At 39.9% G+C, this 22202-nt stretch overlaps 1 protein-coding gene across 1 annotated transcript in view; it reads left to right on the forward strand.

Annotated features, from left to right (window-relative positions):
- Window positions 1-1879: 1879 nt before the first annotated feature.
- The window catches only part of ror1 (receptor tyrosine kinase-like orphan receptor 1), a 171338-nt gene continuing 151015 nt past the window's right edge, over window positions 1880-22202 (forward strand). The window contains exon 1 of the mRNA XM_089000497.1: window positions 1880-2199. Within this exon, the coding sequence (XP_088856623.1) occupies window positions 2103-2199 (97 nt within the window). The 5' untranslated portion in view covers window positions 1880-2102. The remainder of the gene's footprint in view (window positions 2200-22202) is intronic.

Below are 22202 nucleotides of genomic sequence, written 5' to 3' on the forward strand. Positions count from 1 at the left end.
GGGGAATGGGCAGGTGCGAGCTGAGGCCACTTATGTTAGTGGGGACAGAGTTCCTTCCCAGACCCAGTACAGTGCATCTCCGACGAGCACACAGACCCTGACACACCGGCGACAGATCCCTTACTCCAGTCACCTGACGTAGTTGGTCAGATGAGTGACATAATTAGACAGCATTTTTGTACATCCTTGCCCGATAACCTTGTCTATTGTGCCTATTGGTCTTTCTGTTGTCTTCCGTGTGTATGTTGCCTCACTTCTGCATAATTTAAAGGGGGTGTATGTAACGGAGTTGTGCGCTTAGATTATTAAATTATGAAGGAAGTGACGCAACGGCGCACAGTGTGGCACTATGTCCCGCCAATAGTTTCCAGAACAATCTCGAGGAGATTCAGGGTGAGTCGCAATTTTCTGTTGGTCTTGATTAACGCGCATTTTCATGACAATATCTTATTTTGTTTCCCCTTTTGTACTGTCTAGTGTTATCTAATTAGTTCCCTTATTCATTTCGAGTCCAGATTACTTTTTGTGTCATTATTTACTTCACGTTTTGTCGAGTGGAACTTTGGAGCATTTGCGCTTTTCTATCGCAGTTAATCACAAGACGAAACCCATGCGACTTCACCCATCCCTTCTGCCATACTGTGTTGCAGGTAATAATTGTTTCATTTCGTTTTTATTGAACAATATTTAGTTTCTTGTGTCGTGTTTCATTTGCCCGTGAGTGTCCGTGGCGCGTTGAACTGCGCGCCAGCCATTACAAGCGCACCGCGTGTTCTGCCGAGTCTCCACCCATGATGCGTTCAGGGACATCTTGTAAATAACAGTGAACTTGTGTTGTATTCTCTTTTTCTGTAAATAACCACTATACGATCACACGTTGTTAATTCTGTTTTGTTATCTACAATGTTTTGCATTTGAGAACAATCTCGAGGAGATTCAGGTTAATCACAAGACGAAACCCATGCGACTTCACCCATCCCTTCTGCCATACTGTGTTGCAGAAATAAAAGAAATAAAAAGACACATCCACGCGTCTCGTCTTCATTAATACGGCAGCATCGTGGAGATGAAGACAGTCACTGTTGTGACACCCGTCACACATGTACAAAAAAATGACAGAATACTGAACTGTACAACTGCACAAAAATGTTTCATAAAAAGAACTGTACATAGTGCAAAGTATAAAAATACAGTAGAAAGCATTATAATATATGTACTGGTAACTATTTACTCTACACAATGTGGCTGTGCTATTGACAATGTATAAGTAGAGGTTTTTTGCACATCTGTTTTAAGCATACACATCTCAAAAGTGCAAATCTGCTCTATAATTATGTTTTTCATGTATTACACCCTGACGGACCATAATACAAACATGCAAGCACTTAGGGCGCTCCAGTTCTCTGGTAGAAAGCCACCTTTCCTCAGCAAGATGATGAAAGGGTCTTTGATCATTACATAGACCCAAAACATACTGCCAGCTAGGACAACAAAGGAGCGGACGTTTTTTCTTTACAGTTGCGTTTTTTTTTATAGTAATGTATCGGAAAAAAAAGTTCAGCCCCAAAAAAACAACAATGTACAACGGGCTAAAAATGTCCATCGGCGGAATTTTGTATGCCACTGATAAATTGGACATTGAGTAATGGGTGAATTTATTTTTCTATTTACTTAGACTCACGTGCACTTAATGGTTATTCCAAAAGCAATCCGTGTGTTTTCCTTTTTGAGTTTTCGGAAAGGAACGATGTAAAATGAGTTGTGGTTGTTCTGTTTAAGGACACCAGAGGGCAACACGTAGCTTCGAGGCAACCATTTGTTCTTCATCGTCTGCAGACGAGAGTGTCAGCGTGTTTTTAGTGGACAGGATCGCGTTCATTTGGATAGACGGGATAGAGGAGAAAGTGAGACGAGCAGAGCGGAGGAAAGACATTCAAAGCAACACGACTGAGGCTCAACTTTGTCGCAGACGCGCGCACTAGTCAGAGATTACGCACTGAGCAACTTGACTTGAAGCCGCCAACATTTTTGCTCTTGTCCAACCACAACTTCTGACCGGTGGATGTTTAAAGCTGGCCCAGGTGTAACGCAGAGGCTAAGGAATGTATCCAAGTCGGACCGCGCTGAGCGGATGTCTCCGGGGATGTCCGGGCTGGATGGTCGTGCTGCTCCTCGGCTTCCTGGACATCAGCCTTTCGGGTGAGTCTTCAAACTTTTTAAAAACTCTCGACGCCCTGTCTATACCCCGATTTTCGCATGCGCGCGCGGGGGTAATAATACACGTGAAAAAGCACTGCATTGATATTTCACTGAGGTTGTGAGGTCATCAAAAGTTGTAAAGGCAATTTAGGTCACCCACCGCCGTGCATGTCACTATATACGTCTTTGTTTGCATCCCCCATTGGTTTTGTTTGACCCCGAGAAGACCATACGCGTAATTTAAACAGTACCCATTGCTACCCCCCCCCTCTCATGTAAATGATCTTTTTAGTTGATGCATCTATTTAGTTGATGGGGCCCATTGTCAGCAAGCGGCATCCACACGGGGAAGGACTTGACTCCACAATAGGAGCCTATTAGCCACTCATCTTAAGTACTATTGTGTCAGTCCTCGGTCATTTAAAGATAAGCCAGAAGCCCCTACTTCTATCTATCTATCCATCCATCTATCCACCCACCCAACCCAATCCATCCATCCATCCATCCATCCATCCATCCATCCATCCATCCATCCATCCATCCATCCATCCATCCATCGGGTTGTTTGCTTTTTGAAAGTGTTGACTAAGGGAAAGGCCTGAATGTGAGTTTGACATCTGATCTGCACCCATTGGACACTGCAATCAGTGTACGTTAATGGGCAAACTGTCATGGAGTGTATTCTACTTTTTACAGAGTGCACGTACATTTCGTACGGTCCTATTATTATTCAATGTCAATGCTGATTATTGTTGTTGACCCTGATACCAGTCATTTTCAGTCTATGTTAAAAATAAGAGCACATATTTTTTCAATTGTGTAAAAGTCAAGGTTGAGGTATGGGACCAATATTTTTTTCTGAAATGAAGATGTTTTGTGTGGCGGTTTACAGATGTAATTTGCATGTTCATTGGGAAAAAAAGAGCAGCATGACACTGCAGCCTGCACAGGAACAGTGGACTGCTCTCATCGGCGCAGAATGTTTCTTGTGTGGAAGTGATTCAGGACAGATGATGAGGAAGAAATAAAAAGCCATGGCTGTCTTTTAGTCGGTGCCTCAAAATAAGTCAGTCAGGTTGTATTTCATGGTATATGGTAATGTGTCAAATCAAAATTTGTACACAATGCTCTTCAATAGATTTTATTTCACATCCAAATAGTCCCTTACATGGGACTTGACAATTGAAACTTCTTCTAATACAGTGATACATCAGCTCACGAACTTAAGTGGTTCCCAGAAAGTGTGTGTAAGGCGAAAAGTTCGTCTGCTGAACATTTATTTCCCATAAGCAACCATTAAAATGAGAATAATCCGTTTTCAGGGCCCCATAAAACACAATTTACTACTAAATAAAGCCTTAAAACGACACAAAACATACCTTATTTTATGGATAATAAATGTGCTATTGTAATTAAAGAAATAAACTGTAATGTAAGATAAAGTCATTTAATTTACCTTTGTGATGGTCATTGATGTAGTGGCCTCTTGATGATATCCGGCGATAATACCCTCACTCACACTGTCCCCTGCTAGCTGCTTGTCGTTAATCCAAATCAACAGAAGTTTTTTTTTTTTGCTTAGACAACGCAAAAACTCCCGTAGCCACACAAATAGCTTCTTTGTTCTTAAGGATGGTAGCAATGGTCGACTTAGCGTACTGGTACTGGGACGCTAAGTCACACAAACTCACACCTCGTTCGTGGTTTTCAATGATATCCTTCTTCTGCTCAACCGTAATTTTCTTTTGTGTCTTCTTCGGCTTAACACTAGCCTGTGGTGGGGTCTTTTTCGGTCTCATAATAGCAAAAGTACTACACTTGATAACAAACAACGTCCGCGCTCAAAGAAAGGAGGTGATGAAAAACTAGTCTGCCAACCACCGCGTGGCGCCGTGTGGTTTGGTTCACCCACCAAAAACCTGTTTGTCAGCCGAGACTATATGCTTGCGAATTTAATGTTCATGAGGCAAAACATGTGTGAGCTGAAGCGTTCGTATGCGGAGGTTTCACTGTATTTGTATTTTATTTGAAATTGCAACTCAACTGCAAGCTAATCACATTTTTTTAGTTGTTCTCTCAACATTGAGACACCGCAAAAGGATGCGCGAAAATATGGCCGAAGTACAACGGACCACGAAATACCATATGAAATCAACTCTTCTCATGCAAAGTCTACTCCAGTCACGTTCACACATCTCGTTTTTTGTGGGTGGTGCCCCAGGAACAAGCATTTGCTCCAGCATCAATTCTTAATTGATGGCGTGGTGGTCCAGTTGTTTGTGTTTCAACCTCACAGCACAGAGGTTGAGGGTTCAAGCCTCCCTATGTGAAGTTTGCATGTTCTCCCTGGGCCAATGTGGGGTTTCTCTGGGTACTTTGTTTTCCTCCCACATTCCAATTAGTAATGTGGAAGGTAAACGGGACACTCTAAATTGTCCCTTAGTGTGAATGTGAATGGTATTTTGTCTACATGTGTGCCCTGCGATTGGCTGGCAACCAGTTCATGGTGTTGTCCCCCGCCTACAGCACCCCTCGTAACCCAAGTGAGAATTAATCAGAACACAAAATGAGTGAATGTTTTTAAACAATCTCCTGGAGCAAAGTTAAATTTGTTCCAGGAGATTGGTTGCCTTTGTGCTATACCGGAGTCAACGTTGCTGTGTGAACACCCCTTAAATAAACAGCAAACCAGACTTTTGATTAATACTAAATTGCACACATGATCCACACAGCCCAAATAAAAAAATGAACATTTTCAGGATCATTGTTCCTCAAAAATAGGTGGGATTAAAAATAAATTGTTAACAACAAACAAACGGCAATGAAATCATAATGTTGATGGAGCCCATGAAAGTAGCATTTGTTTATCACGAATTATTGAAGCCATGTGTTTTTAGGGGGGAAAAAGAGTAAGTCAAATTTTGTCTCAGTTCATTGCATGTTAAGTTGTGGTCAAAACAAGAGATCAGATAGTGACTTTGGGAAACATATCAGAACATTCTTCTTCTTTTCCTTTTGGCTTTTCCCCTCAGGGGTCGCCACAGCGAATCAATGTCCTCCATCTATCCCGGTTTATTGCATCCTCTTCTCAAACATATCAGAACATTAATACATGCTAATGCTGTGTCTTTTGAGTCTGATGCATTCTGTATTCGATATTCCAGCTGGCATTATCTGTTTTATAAATCAAATCTTTTTTATCCTGTTGGAAAGTGCATGCTCCTCAAAAACTATTGGAGCCAATATAAAAGCTTCTTCTTATACAACGTTCAAAAAGTAAATTGGATAATGGTTTCACAAATGTGCTTCTTAATATCTTAAAATATTTCTTAAAATATTAACATTGTCGCTTCTCGCCGGAAAATCAGATTTACAAAAAGAGATGCAAATACTTTATAGGAATGTCTCCTCACTCTGGCGTTGTTTCAAAATGCTCACTTTCTGTCCATCCATCAAACTGTGCCCTTAAGCTGCAAAGTAATAATCTGTGACAAGCCTATAAAAATAAATTGACGACAATGTTTTCCGACGACATAAATTGTGTATGTGTTCCTGACGTGGAGCATGCATTTGAGAAGGTAAAAGGTCCCGTGCAGAGCACAGGCCCCCATGTGAAATCTGTTTAGAATTGCATTTAGCTATTTAATAACACTCAGGAAGCCTATAGATCATGTTGGGCCCAGCTGTCACGCTACAGTCTGCAAGGGAGCGTTGTGTTGACACTAAAGGCACTTCACATCTGGGGGCTGGGGGGGGGGCAATGAAGAGAGAGGGGGTGCACTAATGTATTAGGTCTTGTCTTGCTCTGTGTTGCTGCTCTGTGTCTTCTGACATCTTGACAGACATGGAAGCAATTTACAAGCAGGTCAAAAAGAGTACAGTTGTTGCATTGGGAGTGGTGTCATCCTCCTTCCACTGATCAGATGCTGACATTTGTTTTGATCCCTTCAGGGAGGTACATCATTGAGTGGCGAAGGCCCGCTGGGGTACACGGTAGGTATTTAACGTTAATTTGATATTAAATACTGGATTTTTATGTTAGATGTTGAGTATACTTCAGATGCATACTATGTAACAAAGGTTTGATTGATCTACGTTTAGAATGAATGTTGGCGAAAATCAGGGGATGAGGGCCTTAGTCATTGATCACAATATTTAGGGACTTTTTGCAATGCTTCGAGACAAAGCCCCAAATCTTTGGGAATGTGCTTTCAAAAAAAGGATTGCAACTATTTTGGGGTACTGTATTATGAAATTCACTCATGGCTTGACAATTCCTGGAGTAGTAGGAAAATCAAGAAACCAAACTCAATGAAAAACTACATGAACTTTCCTCTGCATTCAGTTTTCTGCCATCCATCAAAATGGGTTTGGATAATAGATAAATAAATGTTGATGTGCTACACATAAGATTTAATAAGAAAAAAAATATTACATGAAAGTTGGTACACACTGATCCATGTCGTCAAATTTAGTTCACAAACTGCTTCACCACCGCAATGTCACTATTTGTTTTTTAAAATCATTCAGAAGGGGTTTGTAAAACAATTGCAGACTCCTCATTTGTGCCATTCCCTCTTGCTTGGCATGATGATCCATACGGGAAATGGCTGTTGATGCCACTTATCCTGAAAACATGGATGTAGAGAACTTCCAAATTACTTGTGAGATAGAACGGCTCAGTATTTTGTTTGAAGAAAATTGAGGGATGTTTAATATTTTGATTATTGTGACATCACTAATTATCAGGGTATTTTTCTTACCATCAATGTAATCTGTTGGGCCTGTAAAAATTGGGCCTTGGTACTTTTGTTGCCCACTGCAAGTGTATGTTAATCCAATCGCCAAAACAGGCTATTCTTTTGACAAGGTTGTCGTTTCATCTGAATTCATGGCCTTGTTTGATTTGACCACATTTTGAGCTTGTTTGTTTTCGGCCAGTGCTTCTCAATTATTTTCTGATATGAAGAAAATCAATATTGCTCATTTTAATTGCAGTTCTGGAAGCAAGTATGTTGTTGCCTTACTTCGGAACTAATATTTTTCAATTACTGACTGTAGATAGAGTCCCAGTTTAGCAAATCCGATGATTTAGTTCAACAAAAACCCAGCAAGGAATGAAAAAAAAAAGGTTTTATCCTCCAAAACTTGGGGAGCTAGCAGGTACAGTTCAATGTACAGTTCATGCTTGAAGATAAATATTTTCAAAGAGCTGAAATTGAAAAATTACAAAATCAGACAAAAATCCCATCTTAAATACATGTACGTTAACAAATGAAAAACTGTTCAAATACAGAAAAGAAAGCAGGGTGCCCACAAGTGACCACCTGGCATAGAGCCAAACAAACAAAACAGTTTTTCGTTACAAACTTGTTGTCAAATTATGTGTGGGTCAGAATGAGAGAAGTCGATGACCTTGCCAGTTTGTTTGAACGTAGCTCAACTGTTATGTAGACGGAATGTGACTATTAACCCTTTCATGCGCCAATAATGATAACTTATAACCTGAAAATATGATAAGCTGGAGTGACCGCCGTCACTGAGAGGGTCAAGTCAAAATGTCTTGCAACCCTTCTCTGCCGGTTCGCCTCCGTTGTCAGGACGTCTGTTACATGTCAATGTGGCTAACTCCTAAAACACGATGAACTTTTTAAAGGGCATCATATGCTAATGTTTGCTTTAACTCTCTTGAAAAATGAGCTGAACATTTCTTTCCAAATGTATCACATAGCCTGTGTTTAATGTTTCTATCCCCCTGTGTTGTGTGGAATTCACTTATTATGCACTTTTCTTATAATGTGTGATCTGAGGAAAGGTTACATGTCTTTTCCACTAAATTATTGTCAGGAATGTTCCAGCAAAATGCTTGGTCCAGAAATCTTCTAGGACACTGATTGAGGTTTAGCTTTTTTTTCTTCTTATTTATGCTCTGTTAAGACAGACAGTGCTTTATATGAATATTAAGAATTTGTAATATTGGCGTAAAACTGCTCTGACTCCCTTACATCGGACTATGTAGAGCTGGGTTGTTTTTAAGTGGTCACCCTGCTAGCAGGCCTTATGTCACAGGATAAACACGCTTCCCTCTGATCTCGACTGGAAACGTTTGATAAAGTTTCTACCACTATAAACTGTAGCCAAGCGTGGAAACCTTTTCCTGCAATTTACTGTCTACTCAGGAGGTCAGTCTGTTAGAGGGAAAGGAAAAAAAATCAATGGTTCAGGCCAAAGCTTTAAGTTTGAAGCCACAACATGTAGTTATTTGACCCTTAAATAACAGTTTCAAAATCCAATGAGTATTTTTTCTGTCAATGCCAGGGCAACTGCTTGATCACCTGTTATTGATCTCTTGTTGGAGTGAACCGACCAGAAAAGCTTTCATGTTTGAAAGGCATAATTTAAAGCATACAAGTTAATGTAGCCACTTCATTGTGATGATGTTGACCCAGTTAGACTTTTATCAACTCAGAGGATAATACGTGCTTGTCATCATGTGAGTAGCCTAAAACTGACGACCGTCGTTGTTGCTTTTTTTTTGCCAAATAAATGAATTAGTACAAATGTGCTGATGGACAGTTCAACTATTCAAGGTTGTACGTCTGGATAGTATGTCAGCCTCACAGTGGAGCGTTCCTGGGTTTGAATTTCAGGCTTCTTCCTTCCTTTGTGGATCTTGTGAGTTCTCTGGGTATTCCATCGTCTTCCGATATTACAAAAACATCACCATCTTTTTATTAAAGTTTCTAAATTGTCCATAGTTGTGAATATTAGGGTGAATGGTTGTTCGCTAACGTGGCCATTATTGAGTCGCAACCAGTCCACATTGTACCTGGCCTGCCACCCAATGTCTGCTGCGATTGGCTCACTTCCCTGCCTTTCCCACTTTATAAACCGGCCATAGCAACATTTAAAGGACAACCGACACCATCGGACAAGTTGTGTCCATAATTTGTAAAATCACTTGAAAGGACTTCTACTGAGCGTATAAAGATTCCACCGCATATAGCTATATTTTACTTTTAAGACTTGCGATGAATATTCAAGAAGTCTTGTTTTTGAGTTGGTGACGATACTTACTCTGACATCACTCCTGGAACGCCCCTGACCAAGAAAGCGACACACAATGCATTTTGGGTACTTTGTTTGGTCTGAAAACTTCGTGTTGATCCGTGTTGATGGCGAAATTAGAAGGAAAACACATAAATAACGCGATGGTGAATCGTTGTGTGTTGCACCAAGACCACTATTTGATACTAGACACAAATTCCCAGCAGATAAATCCCAGCAGAAAATGCACAAGATGGCTTGGGCGCCATCTTGTGCATTTTCCGGGAGCTGCATTGGAGTCTAGATGGCTCGAAATGATACGGAAGGACTTCTTTAATCGATAGCAAACATTTATGCTTTCCTCTTCAGAACTATTTGAATCATATTCATAACTGGATGAGTAACAAGAATGCATCTTCTCCGAATCTGAAGCCATTGTTTTGATTCTAGAGCAAGGCAAGACGTCCAGGCGTGACGTCACGAACAAGGGGGCGGGACCTTCTGAAGCTCGCCATTTCCGGGGTCATTTTGAAGTAGTTTTGGGACACTTTAAGTCATTTTTATTGATGTTTTTCATTTGACTAAAAATATCAGCCTGCGTGTTTCGGGTATTTTAGATGAGATCAAATGTTTTTCTGATGTCAGTCAGGAAACAAAAAAATGGTGTCGGTCGTCCTTCAAATGAGTCTCATTTCGTTTTACAAATTTATTTTCATCCCTTTTGACACCTTTCATTGACCTTGTGCATAAACGACTCACATTGCATCAGATGTACTTGAATGTATTTTATTCATGTACTCTAATGTTCCTACAATGTAAATAATTTGCAGAGTAACCTGATGACAAAGTGACACTTTAGTTTAATGGAATCGGCCACACATACAGGCATTGAATTTCAATGACCAGTGTGTGCTTGGCATAGTTTAACGGCAGGGAATAAAGTGTTGCGTTAAAGAGCTCCTTGAGGGCGTGCTTCATTGCAGTTTTATCAAATTACACCTTTGTTAGCATTTGCCATGGCTGACTGTGTCTCTGCTCATAATAGGTCAAGATTTGGCGACAGTCCATATTTAAAAGGGGGGTGGAATAAAACCTGACTTTTAAATCCCCCTGTACTTGTCAGAGTAAATCCTTCAAACCGTGTTTGTATTACATTAAAGAAAATCAAACTGAAAACTGGGAGTCTGTACTCCCTCCACCGTCAGTTATTCCTTTAAAGAACCACACTTGAGTTTTTAGAGGCATCATCAAAAATATTTCTGTCAAAATGCCTCACACTTCTCACTGCTTGCTTGGTACAATTCCATTGTGAATATTTATGTTGGGAACTTTTTTTCCCGTCCTGACAGCCGCCACATTTGGCTCAGTGCAGAGATTTCATTAGTTGGATATGAAGCCCCAAATTGACCTCGTGGCTCTTAGTCCTAGTGTGTATCCAATATGTTGTGATCTTAGCTTGCTTACAGTTTAATGTTCACAATCTATTCACAATAGAGAGGTGACGTCTACATGACAACTTTGGGCTATTTGCCACTCATTGTCCATTTTTTTAATGGCTTGCAGTAGTTGCTGAAATTATACAAAAATATACATAATCATACACAGATTTTGTGATGGCTCGTCTGACGCGTGCATGGACACACACACACACACACACACACACACACGGAAGCGCGCACACGCACGCACGCACGCACACACGGAAGCGCGCACACGCACGCACGCACGCACACACACACACACACACACACACACACACACACACACACACACACACGCACACACACACTTCTTGCCTAACTATATTGAATTGCATTTAATTATAGTATATTTAATTATATATAAATTTCCACACATTATATGCAGATTAGTTAAAGAGACGTTTGGTGTGTCATCTTTTGTTAAATGCTGTATGTTGTCTTTTTTAATGACAACTGTTGGTTGATGGAAAGAGTGGAATAGCCAAACAGAAGAAAAAATTACGTTCTATATTCTTGTGCCTTCACCTTGTACCTTTGGATTTTTTCAGTTATTTGGGTAGAATTTTGTGTTTAACCTGGAGGTGGAATTGTGTCGCCTAAAATACCTAGAACTAACAAATTCCTTTAAAATCCCAGGTCACCCCCTGCTGAATTGCTCCCGCTTGAAGATGAAAAATCATGTGACATGGGGTGCTGAGGGGAAAATTGACTTCAATTACTCTCTCTGTTTTTCTATACTGTATATCCACTTTGAAAGGTTATTTAACATCCCAGTAGATGTTGAGCAAGGCTGACAGTGACTTGGAAACAACCTACTTTTACATTTGCTTAGTCACTGATGCGGTTGTGGCCCACATGCCAACAGGCTTCTTAGACATCACTCTTGTTTTATCTGTCGTTCTGTGTATATTACTCAGTCTGTCTTGGAGAGAAAAAAAATGTCTCAAAGGCATTGGTTTCAACAAGTCAGGAAATGAAAGTCCTTGCCCTGCAACTAACAGCAGGAGAATGTGATGAGCTGAGGGAAAGAGGAAGACATTCACCGAGTAAGAAAAATCCATATGTTGTTTTGTAACGGGGTGAAATAATTCATGACACTGGCCTGTTTAAATAAAATAAAATAAAATAAAAATACGAGAAGGCTAAATGATCTTCAGCCAACATTAATACTTGATGAACAGTAAACTCAAATCAACACGCAGCTTGTCAGAACATCAACTTCAGAATCCCTAAAAAAAGAGTGAAGTAAAAAGAAAATCCAGGGCATTGGATGTACTGTCCAGGGTTGGCGGTGCGAAAACTCTGACTGGCCTGATTGCCCCATTTGCCCTGGTATCACCTCATCAGCAGCCCTGGTATCACCTCATCAGCAGCCTATGCACCAGCCTCATCAGCAGCCTATGTGGTCACGATCTAAGATATATATATATATATATATATATATATATATATATATATATATATATATATATATATATATATATATATATATATATATATATATATATATATATATACGTATACAGTGAGACCTCAACTTACGAACGCCTTATAATACGAACTTTTCATTATAGGAACGTCAAATTTATGAAAATTAAGCCTTATAATACGTACTATTTTCATAATACACACCCACCACGGCCCGTCCATCAAGCACACGACCTACAGATCTGGCGAAAGTGATCTTCGGCAGAAGCACGACCGAACAGCGCGGCGCTACTTTCCATACCCCTTCTCATTGAATGCACACGTCGATCGCCTACTTCGAGCTTTTTGCTGATAATTTTACTATTATGGGACCGGAAAATAAACACCACAGGCTCGTGTTCAGCCTCAGTTCAAATGTGGTGCGTTACTATGAATAAATTGAAGAAACTACCAGCCGTACACGTCTACTCTGCTCTGTTTATTTGTCATCCAAGACTTGGGGTGCGTTCAGGTTCGAGAATAGCACACCATTTCTTAAGACTCTAGGCTGTTTGGAAAGCATTGTCTAACTGAATGAGCGGTGACAAACACTTACCAACGTTTTTGTGTTGCTACACTTGAACGCACCCCTCTGTCAAGTTGCGATAGAAGTGATTGTGATTGGCTAAACGGTAAAGTCATGTGTCATGGTAAGCCAATCAGAGCTAGTGTTTTCACACACACCGGAACAGCGTGTCAATAGTCACGCTAAATTGTCACGTACGAGTTGACAGGTCGGGCGTGGCCTACGTTCGCGATACTTCATTTCATTGTCGTTCTGCAATTTCATTTCATTTCAACGAGTCACTGTCACCTTACCAGTGTGCATCGCTATGTCTTGTGCTCCAAAAGTTTGCTTGTGCTCCAAAAGTTTGCTTTGCACGAGGTGATTGTTAGACGAGAGTGTGCCATTTTATTCGCCCCGCCCGCCTTCTTTTGTCGCGTTTTATTCCGCGTCCGTGGAATCATCGGACTCGCGCCTTTTGTTGTCATAAAATCTCTGCCAGCACCTACGGGACTCGAAATCAATGCAGATGACATCGAGGTGCTTGTTGCTGACCATAATGAGGTCATCAACACGGAGAGGACAAGCAGAAGCAGGCCATTCAACAGTTGATGTGCATGCTTTTATTGAACAGTTCCATTCAGAAAAGGCTATAAGAATCATCAACATGATGAATGATAATGTGATGCCTCAGTTTCGTAAGACCTTACAAGGCAGAAAGCAACAGTTTAACAATTAAGAGCCATCAATGACCATCACAAATGTAAATAAAGTGACTTTATTATACAGTGCAGTGTATTTCTTTCATTACAATACGTTTATTATACATAAGATAAGGTAGGTTGTGTGTAGTTTTTAGGCTTATTTAGTTGAAAAGTATATTTTATGGAAACCCGGGAACGGATTATTCCCATTTTAATGGTTTCCTATGGGAATTTTTTTTCGAGATACACACTTTTCGCCTTACACACTCTGTCTGGGAACCAATTAAGTTCGTAAGTTGAGGTCTCACTGTATATATATATATATATATATATATATATATATATATATATATATATATATATATATATATATATATATATATATATACAGTAAAGTCTCGTTATATCGATATTCAAGGGAGTCCGAAAAATATCGATATAACCGGGACTATCGATATATCCGACCCTGTTTGCATGTCATTTTCTCCGCGCGTGCATAGAAATAGTATCGATATAACCGGGACTATCGATATATCCGATATCGATATAACGAGACTTTACTGTATATATATAGGGCCAGAGCTACCGGCAAAAATTTTTGTTCGCTGACGAAGCCCCTTTGATGAGAAGCGTTCGACACCTTCAAAGAAGTAGAGATGACGGCTGAAGCAACCTTTTCATTGATCCATGCAATTGAGTCACATTAATGTGCGATGTTAACGTGGATTGTCTTTTCACACACTTTTGATGGCACTTTACTGGGCTTGAAAGAAGCTTTATTAGTTGTGTATTGTTGCTGCATCTCTCTTTGACCACTCTTGACACTCTTGACCTTAACACGTTTATTAGAAGTCTTCTCCTCAGAGGCGTTTGTTAAGAGGCTTAGACTGATGCGATCCCACTAGTTGTTTGCTTAACCTCTTCATGGTTCCCTTAGTGCTGCACTAAGCTTTGCCCACAAGAGCTCATTACTTTGCAGTGAAACATGGATTTAGGAGCACTAGAATACAAAGAAATGATATGAGCTGTAAGATAATGCCAACACAGATGATATATATACACTAACTCTTCGCGGTGGCTTCTTCCTCGACCTATTTTGTCTGAAATTTATTCAAGGTGTACACAAGTGCTACTTTTTATTACGTCACGACTTATAACATCTTTCGTCTTTGATTTGTGCCACAAACTGTATTGGTTCACCCAGTTTCTCCCGATGATAGCCTGCCATGATGGTAGCAGTAGCCAACCTTTTGGAAATTGAGAGATTCTGCTCAGGTACTGATGAACTGTTTCCATGCCAGCCATTTTCAAAAAAAGAGAACCTCCTTCGTGATTATTATGTAATACAGTCAAGTATCGGTTTTCAAACGTCTCGGTTCTCAACCAATTCAGTGTTCAAACTTTAATTTTTTTGTGACTTGGTTTACAACCGAAAATCCTGAATGCACGACTTGACTTACCTCCCTTTCCGTATATGTCACTTCCTCATGTTGTGTCTCGTTGTGACCGACACATTAGTATTGTTCTTCTTTTTTGTGTGTTTTTTGTTTTGAATTTAGACACAGTTAGAAAAGGGAGAACATGGTCACATTGAGCATCATCTGGTCAAGACATAAAAAAAAAACAACATAGATCACATGACCATCTCAATAAGACGTTTTACATTTCTTGCAATTCTGCTGATGCAATGTCCTGTTCACCATGCTGTATAAGAAAGAAAAGTAAAACAAATAATGAAAAAAAAACAATCAGAAACAAATAATAGTAATACAAATAAAAATAATGAATAATAGTAATTATAATAGCAATCATTAACAATTTTGATCTTGAGTGGATTGGGGTTCATAGGTTAACTTAAATATCTTTATAAGCACTTAGGTTGCTGTAAAATTGTCCCAGGTATCCCATAGTCTCTCAAATTTCTCTCGCTCGCCTCGGACAATGAAAGTAATCTTTTCCATTTCATAAATTTTACCCACCACCTTAATCCAGTCTTTGACTGTTGGGGGTTCTTTTGTTAGCCATCTCCTCGTGATTGCTTTCTTGCTTGCTAATAGCACGATGTTGTTTATGTATTTCTGGGCAGAATTAAGAATTAAGAATTAAAATCAGATTCCAGACCCAGATACAGGGCTTCGAAGGTTGGAGGAACCACTTTTCCCACAATCCTACCCACTGTCATTCTTGTTTCTTTCCAGTATTTGGAGATGACCGGGCATTCCCAAAAAACATGATAATGTGAAGCTTTGTTGTTGCCATAGGATCTCCAGCAAGCTGTACTTAATCCTTGCGCATGCCCTTGAGCCGGAACTCTAAAAAAATCTGATGATGTTCTTCCACCCAAATTCTTTCCAAGAGTGGGCAGATGTACAATTCCATTGCTGTGCTATTGTTCTTTCCCATGCTTCCTGTTGGATTGTAATGCCTCCCTCGGCCGACCACTTGTGCTTTATATATGTTGTTTCTCCTCCTTCCAATTCCTGCAACTCTTTGTATATTTTTGATATAATTCCTCTTCTGGGTTTTGACATATATGTTAATAGAAATATCTTAATTAAACCGAAACCACTTTGTTGGACCCATCCTTTATCTAAGTTTCTCTCTAAGTAGTGTCTTAGTTGAAGATATCTATAGAAGTCGTGATTACTCAGTCCATAGTTGTTTCTCAGGTCTTGGAATTGTCGTATCCCTCCTTCCTCAAGGAGGTCTCTAAATCTTTATCCCTTTACCAACCCATTTTTGAAAGCCTGCATCCGTTCTTTATGGTATGAAATCAGAGTCAAATCCAATCCATTTTAAAAGTAAATATGGGCTATTGTCTTTATCTTGTTTTAATATTCCATGCAACACCTTGATTGAAGTTTTGATCCAAGGGTTGACGCTTTTAAGATAATTGGTTAATCCGGGGTCTCCAATAATTGCTTGCAACAGAATATCACTTGATAGCTGGCATTCTATGTCGTTCCATTTCGCCCTTTATGATGGGTTACAGATATTGACCAAAATATTTATCTGGGTGTCCTTATAATAATTCATCATCTTCGGTAAGGAGAGGCCTCCCTTGCTTTTCATCAGTTGTAGAGTCTTGTATCGAATTCTAGGTCTCTTCCCTTTCCAAATGAATCGTGATATTACTTTGTCCAACTCTTGAAATATATCCTTGGGTATGTCAATTGTTAAAGTTTGAAATAGATAAAGTAATCTGGGCAATACATTCATTTTGATTGCTTCACTCTTTGCAATATTCCAAGGAATGGAACCAGATTCCATCTGATCAAGTCCGCTTTAATTTGGGCAAGGAGGGGGTAGTAATTTTCAAGCACAATTTTATCTAAGTCTTTTGGAATATTCACGGCCAAATATCTGATACTCTGAGTCCCATTTCAGGTTGACTTCATCTCTTCTCATCTTGCTCGAAGAAAAAATAAATGACAATATTTTAGTTTTATGGATGTTTACTTTGTATCCCGAGAAATCTCCGTATGCCCCGGTGGTCGAGAACAGTTCCTGGAGAGAGGTAGATGGTTTTCCCAAATATATTAATATATCGTCCGCGAATAGGGCTACTTTGTGGATGTCTTGTCCAATTGTTATACCCTCGAACTCTTCTTTTTGTCTTATCTATTGACTTAGAGCAGGGGTCGGGAACCTTTTTGACTAAGAGAGCCATAAAAGTAAAATATTTAGAAATGTTTTTCAGTGAGAGCCACACGCACGCGCGCGCACATACAAACGCTCACGTGCGCGCGTACACACACACGCGCGCGGCCACTTTTCAACAAAATATCAGAATGTATTATTTAAAATAACTTTGTGATAGTACTCACCGTTAACATGAATGGTTTTCCGTTCCTCGTGATTGGTAAAAACCCAGGCAAACGATCGGAATGAAAATCAATTTGCCGGTCCAGAGGCGAAGTTACTGCTAGCTAGCCTGCATACGGCTCATAAACTTCCACACTTGCTATCTGCAATCTACTTCTCGCAGAAGTATGTTGATGCTAACGTTAACATGGGGCTTGTTAAAATGTCACTGACATTCGACTGTTTCATCGATGGTATTGTATCATTGCAAATTCGAATCAGAACATTTTCTCTCCTCTAATGCTCCGGTGCATTAACGCTGAAGTGCACTAGTTGGGCTCATTTAAAGGGGCGTTTACCTGTTTCAACATGACGGGCACTATCATCCAATCAAAATGGGGCTTTCGGCCAACCTAGCTCAGTGTCATCCAATCAAAATTGCGCTTTCCGCCAACTGCAGCCCCAACGGGAAATGAACGGCGAAAAAACGAAAATATGTATTTAGTTTTATCGGCGAGCCATATGCAATCATCAAAAGAGCCATATATGGCTCGCAAGCCATAGGTTCCCGACCCCTGACTTAGAGGTTCTAGAAAAATGGCAAATAATAGTGGAGAAATGGGGCAGCCCTGTCGACATCCCCTTTCTAACCTGAAAAATTCAGTTGATCCTCCATTTATTCTAACTTTTGCGATTGGCCTATCATATAAAGCCCGTATAGTTCTTATGAAGTTATCATTGAATTTAAATCTCCGTAGTACATTGTTTAAGTATGTCCAGTTGACAGAGTCGAAAGCTTTTTCTGCATCTAATCCCCGCAAAACGGCTTCTAAATCGTGTGCCTTTATATGTGCAATTATGTGTAGAGTTCTCCGAATATTATCCATTGTCTGTCTTTGTCTAATAAAACCAGTCTGGTCTAAATGTATGATTTCTGGAAGTATTGATTCCAGACGCCTTGCTAGAATTGATGTAAAAAGTTTGTAGTCTTGGTTCAAGATACTAATAGAGCGGTAATTTGAACATTCGGTTTTGTCCTTTCCATCTTTTGGTATCAAAGCGATGTTCGCCTCTCTCCAAGAAGGGGGGGTAGTTCCATTTGCTAGGACCCAATGAAATGTTCTCAATAATATTGGAGATAAGATGTCGAAATAGGTCTTATACCATTCAGCGGGGAAGCCGTCTGTGCCTGGGCATTTATTTAGCTTTACATGGGAAATAGCCTTCTATAGTTTACCTATAGTCTCCTCAGCCATGAGAACGTCATTTTGATCTCCCGAGACTGTTGGGAGGTTGAGTGATTCCAACATAGCCTCGGGAGCTTCCTCATCATCCGGAACCATTTGGGCATAGAGGTCCATTATAATATCTTTTCAAAGCAACTTTGGATGTCCTGTTTTATGAACCACCCTCTCTGCTTGTTGCTTCCTTAATTTATATGCCAGATTTTTCATTGCTTTACTGCCCACCTCATAAGTCTCCAGGCGTAAGGCCCTTTATCGTATTTTATTTGTATGTCCAAATAGACTGGGCTGTGATCCGATAGGTCCATTATTCCAATGTCTTTATTATACATGAAAAAATAATCAATCCTTGAATAACTGTTATGGGGTGGCGAGTAAAAATTATAGTCTCTAGTGGTTGGGTTTAGCTCTCTCCATACATCATATATATACCCATCTCCTTTATCGTCTTTCCCACTTTATCCGCCATATATATATATATATATATATATATATATATATATATATATATATATATATATATATATATATATATATTTCACTACAACGTTTAATGTATAAAGCGTACCTAAATAATTGTTTGAAATGGATAGATGCAACTGCAGTGACCCTTAAATCCATCTGAATTGTATATATATATATAATGTGAAAAACACATAATTAATGCACTGAAATGTTCATAACATACCATTTGGGGTAGCCTTATAACACGAGTCAATTATCCACATTAGTGTTGCCACAATTGATTGTACCATACTTGTCGAAACACCCAAAATGCAATCAAGCATGTTTCATCACTAGTCAGCGAATTGCCAGGCAGCAAAAATTAAAATATTTGTTCAAAAATAACTTCTGTGACTTCTTGTTATCAACTTAGGTTAACCTGATCGCACATGCAGGAAAAAATGCTGCTTTCTATTCTGTTTAGAAGCAAACGACGGTGGTCGTACTTACTCCAAAAATATCTTTCTTTTTCAATCCAAATAACACATGCATGTTATTACTGCGCTCAGTGACAATAAAGCTTGAAGAAAAAGAAGAAATCGGAGCACCAGGCCCGGACATTAGTCATCACAAGTCTCAATTCTGAGTTATGTGATGGACGCAAGCCACCATGTTTGCCCCCAATCTGGGCTCGCGCTTTAAAGCAGATGAAGTGCGATTGTTGGTATGCGTTGCAAATGTGCACAAGGCGAGTCCCAGTCTAGGTGGTCTTGGATAGTCATCAAGACCACTTTGCTGGTCCGTAATGTGAAAGTAATTGGCAGGCAGCAGTTTTACACACGGCCGCTGTGTGCGGAAAGACAGGGGGTTTTTCGGTCAACGGCGAGCTTTCGGTACATGGCGGTTTCAGTGCTTTTTGTCCACGCCTGTCGATGTCATGCATAATGTTCAATGGCAGCCACATATGTGTATCACTGGAAGTAGAACCGAACCACAACCCCAAAGGTTTAAGTTACAACTTTGTGCTCGGGTTAAAGTTGAATGTGAGATGAAAATGGGTGTGGATGGAGTTTAAATCCAGATTTATTCAGTTCCCAGCAGGCTCTTTGTTTGATGTCTTCACCCTCCGTCTCCTTCATCTGACATTCCTCACCCCCACCTCTCCCTCTTTGATAAAGATCTGCCTCAGACTAATGTTGGAATGCAGAAAATTTGTGTCACACATCATGTTATGAACATTAAGTTGCATCAACTGAGTTACATTTCTGCTGTAACACTAATTTTATAACTTTTGGAGACATTTTACGTGACAGAACTGACTTTGTTACATTTCATTATTCATTACATTCTACCCATGACATTTAGACTATGCTCGTTACTAATGTTATCGAGATGTCTCGGTTTCTCAGATAAACTTGTCGCACAACTACGGGGCAGTCTCATGGCTTCAACATTATCCCTGCCCAAAATCAACGTTTTCCAAAATGTTTGTTTGTGCAAAACATGGGAGAGGGTTTGAGGTGGAATAACAGTGTTCACCATTAGATGACACACATTCTCAAGAGCCCCTCCAAAGCAAAGGCTCTACAGTGATCCTTTGCTGCTTCCCGGTTCACTTATCACGGTTTCAGTGCATCACAGATTTTTTTTTCTTCAAGCGAAAAAAACATTCAGAATATAAAAAAATGCAGAATGACTCAGAGGTTTTTTACATGGCTGTATCTTGATCGTTCCCAGCGCTGACATCACCCAATGACATCACGATATCCCATGGTTTACAGCCATACATCTTCTCAGCCCTGCCCAGCAACCCCCTTTGTTTTATTATTATACCACTCTATTTTGCGAATTTTCATCTATCGCGGGTGGTTCTGGTCCCCATTAACCATGAAAAACGAGGGATTACTGTACTTCTTTACAGAAGACAGCAAAACTGGTCAAGAAATGGTTGTCTTTTCATTAAAATAGAAAGATTACATTTTCACCTAATTTACACACTATCTGCCTTGTTCAACCTAACTCAGCACCAAACTTGTCACTGAACCAAAATATTTTGTATGAAGTGGATGAGGAAGTAATACATTTGCATATGGTGCATATGGTGTCTTAATTGGACAAGCCACTGTTGTGACGGATTACCTGAAATGCAGAGAGGACGCATCAAATACAAACGTGACTGCTCTGCGCTGCACTGTGCTATAAAGGTAAGTGATGTAAGAGTACTTTTATTTCGGTACAATTTGGCCTTTGCCCATCTGTAGGTTGTATAAAATTTCTTTGTAGAGTGAGGACGCTTGTGTGTGAGTGCGTGTGAGTGTATGTGTGTGCTTACAGTGTGCGAGTGAGGTGCGTGGCCTCTGTCACATCTGGCAGCCGGTGGTTTGTTTCATGACCTGCTAAATGAGGGGAAAATACTCCCAGCTGCCCTCAGCAAAACTCACCTGGTTCAGGCGCTCTGCAGTAGTCTCGTTTTTCCATTGTTCCTCCCCCTGCACACATCCCAACGTAACCTTCTGAAGACATCAGTGACCCGAGCCTCATGAATCAAGGTTGGATCTCAGCTTCTTCGTTCGTCCTCACGTTTTTCTAGTATTGGACACAATTGGATGCATTTTTTCACTGTCTCACAGTGATAAACGTCGCAAGTAGCAGAAAAAATCAAGACTGGTGCAGAATTTACGAAAGTAAATATGGCCATGTCATGCGTCCATCACATTTCATTATGTAAGTCTTTCCTTTTCGCTCTTTTGTTTACCACACAAACATCTTCCACCAGAAACTCCATCCTGGATATAAAAAGATTGATGAAAAACAGTGAGGGGGGAACAGATACAGTATCAATGTTCTGTGGAAATTGACCACTGCTCCTCAATGTCTACATTTCATGGCAACGTTGAGTAAAGAAAGATCAGGGAAAATGTTTCTTTAGCCGTCATCTTGACTTCTTTGAAGGTATCAAAGTACAGTGGGACCTTGGCTTACGAACTTAATTGGTTCCCAGACAGTGTAAGGCGAAAAGTGTGTATCCCAAATATTAATTTCCCATAGGAAACCATTAAAATGAGAATAATCCGTTCCCAGCTCCCCATAAAACATAATTTTCTAAGCCTTAAAACTACACAAAATATACCTTATTTTATGTATATTAAATATGCTATAGTATTATGATTAAAGAAATAAACTGTACTGTACAATAAAGTCATTTTATTTACCTTTGTGATGGTCGTTAATGGCTTGATGGAATGGAGTGTCCGGTTTCCTCAGCATTAAAGACTTGATGAGGAACATAGGCTTCTTTCACCATCTT

Source organism: Hippocampus bargibanti, linkage group LG07 (assembly GCF_051943395.1).
Source record: "Hippocampus bargibanti isolate YZ-2025 linkage group LG07, ASM5194339v1, whole genome shotgun sequence".
In the NCBI taxonomy this organism is placed as follows: Eukaryota; Metazoa; Chordata; class Actinopteri; order Syngnathiformes; family Syngnathidae; genus Hippocampus; species Hippocampus bargibanti.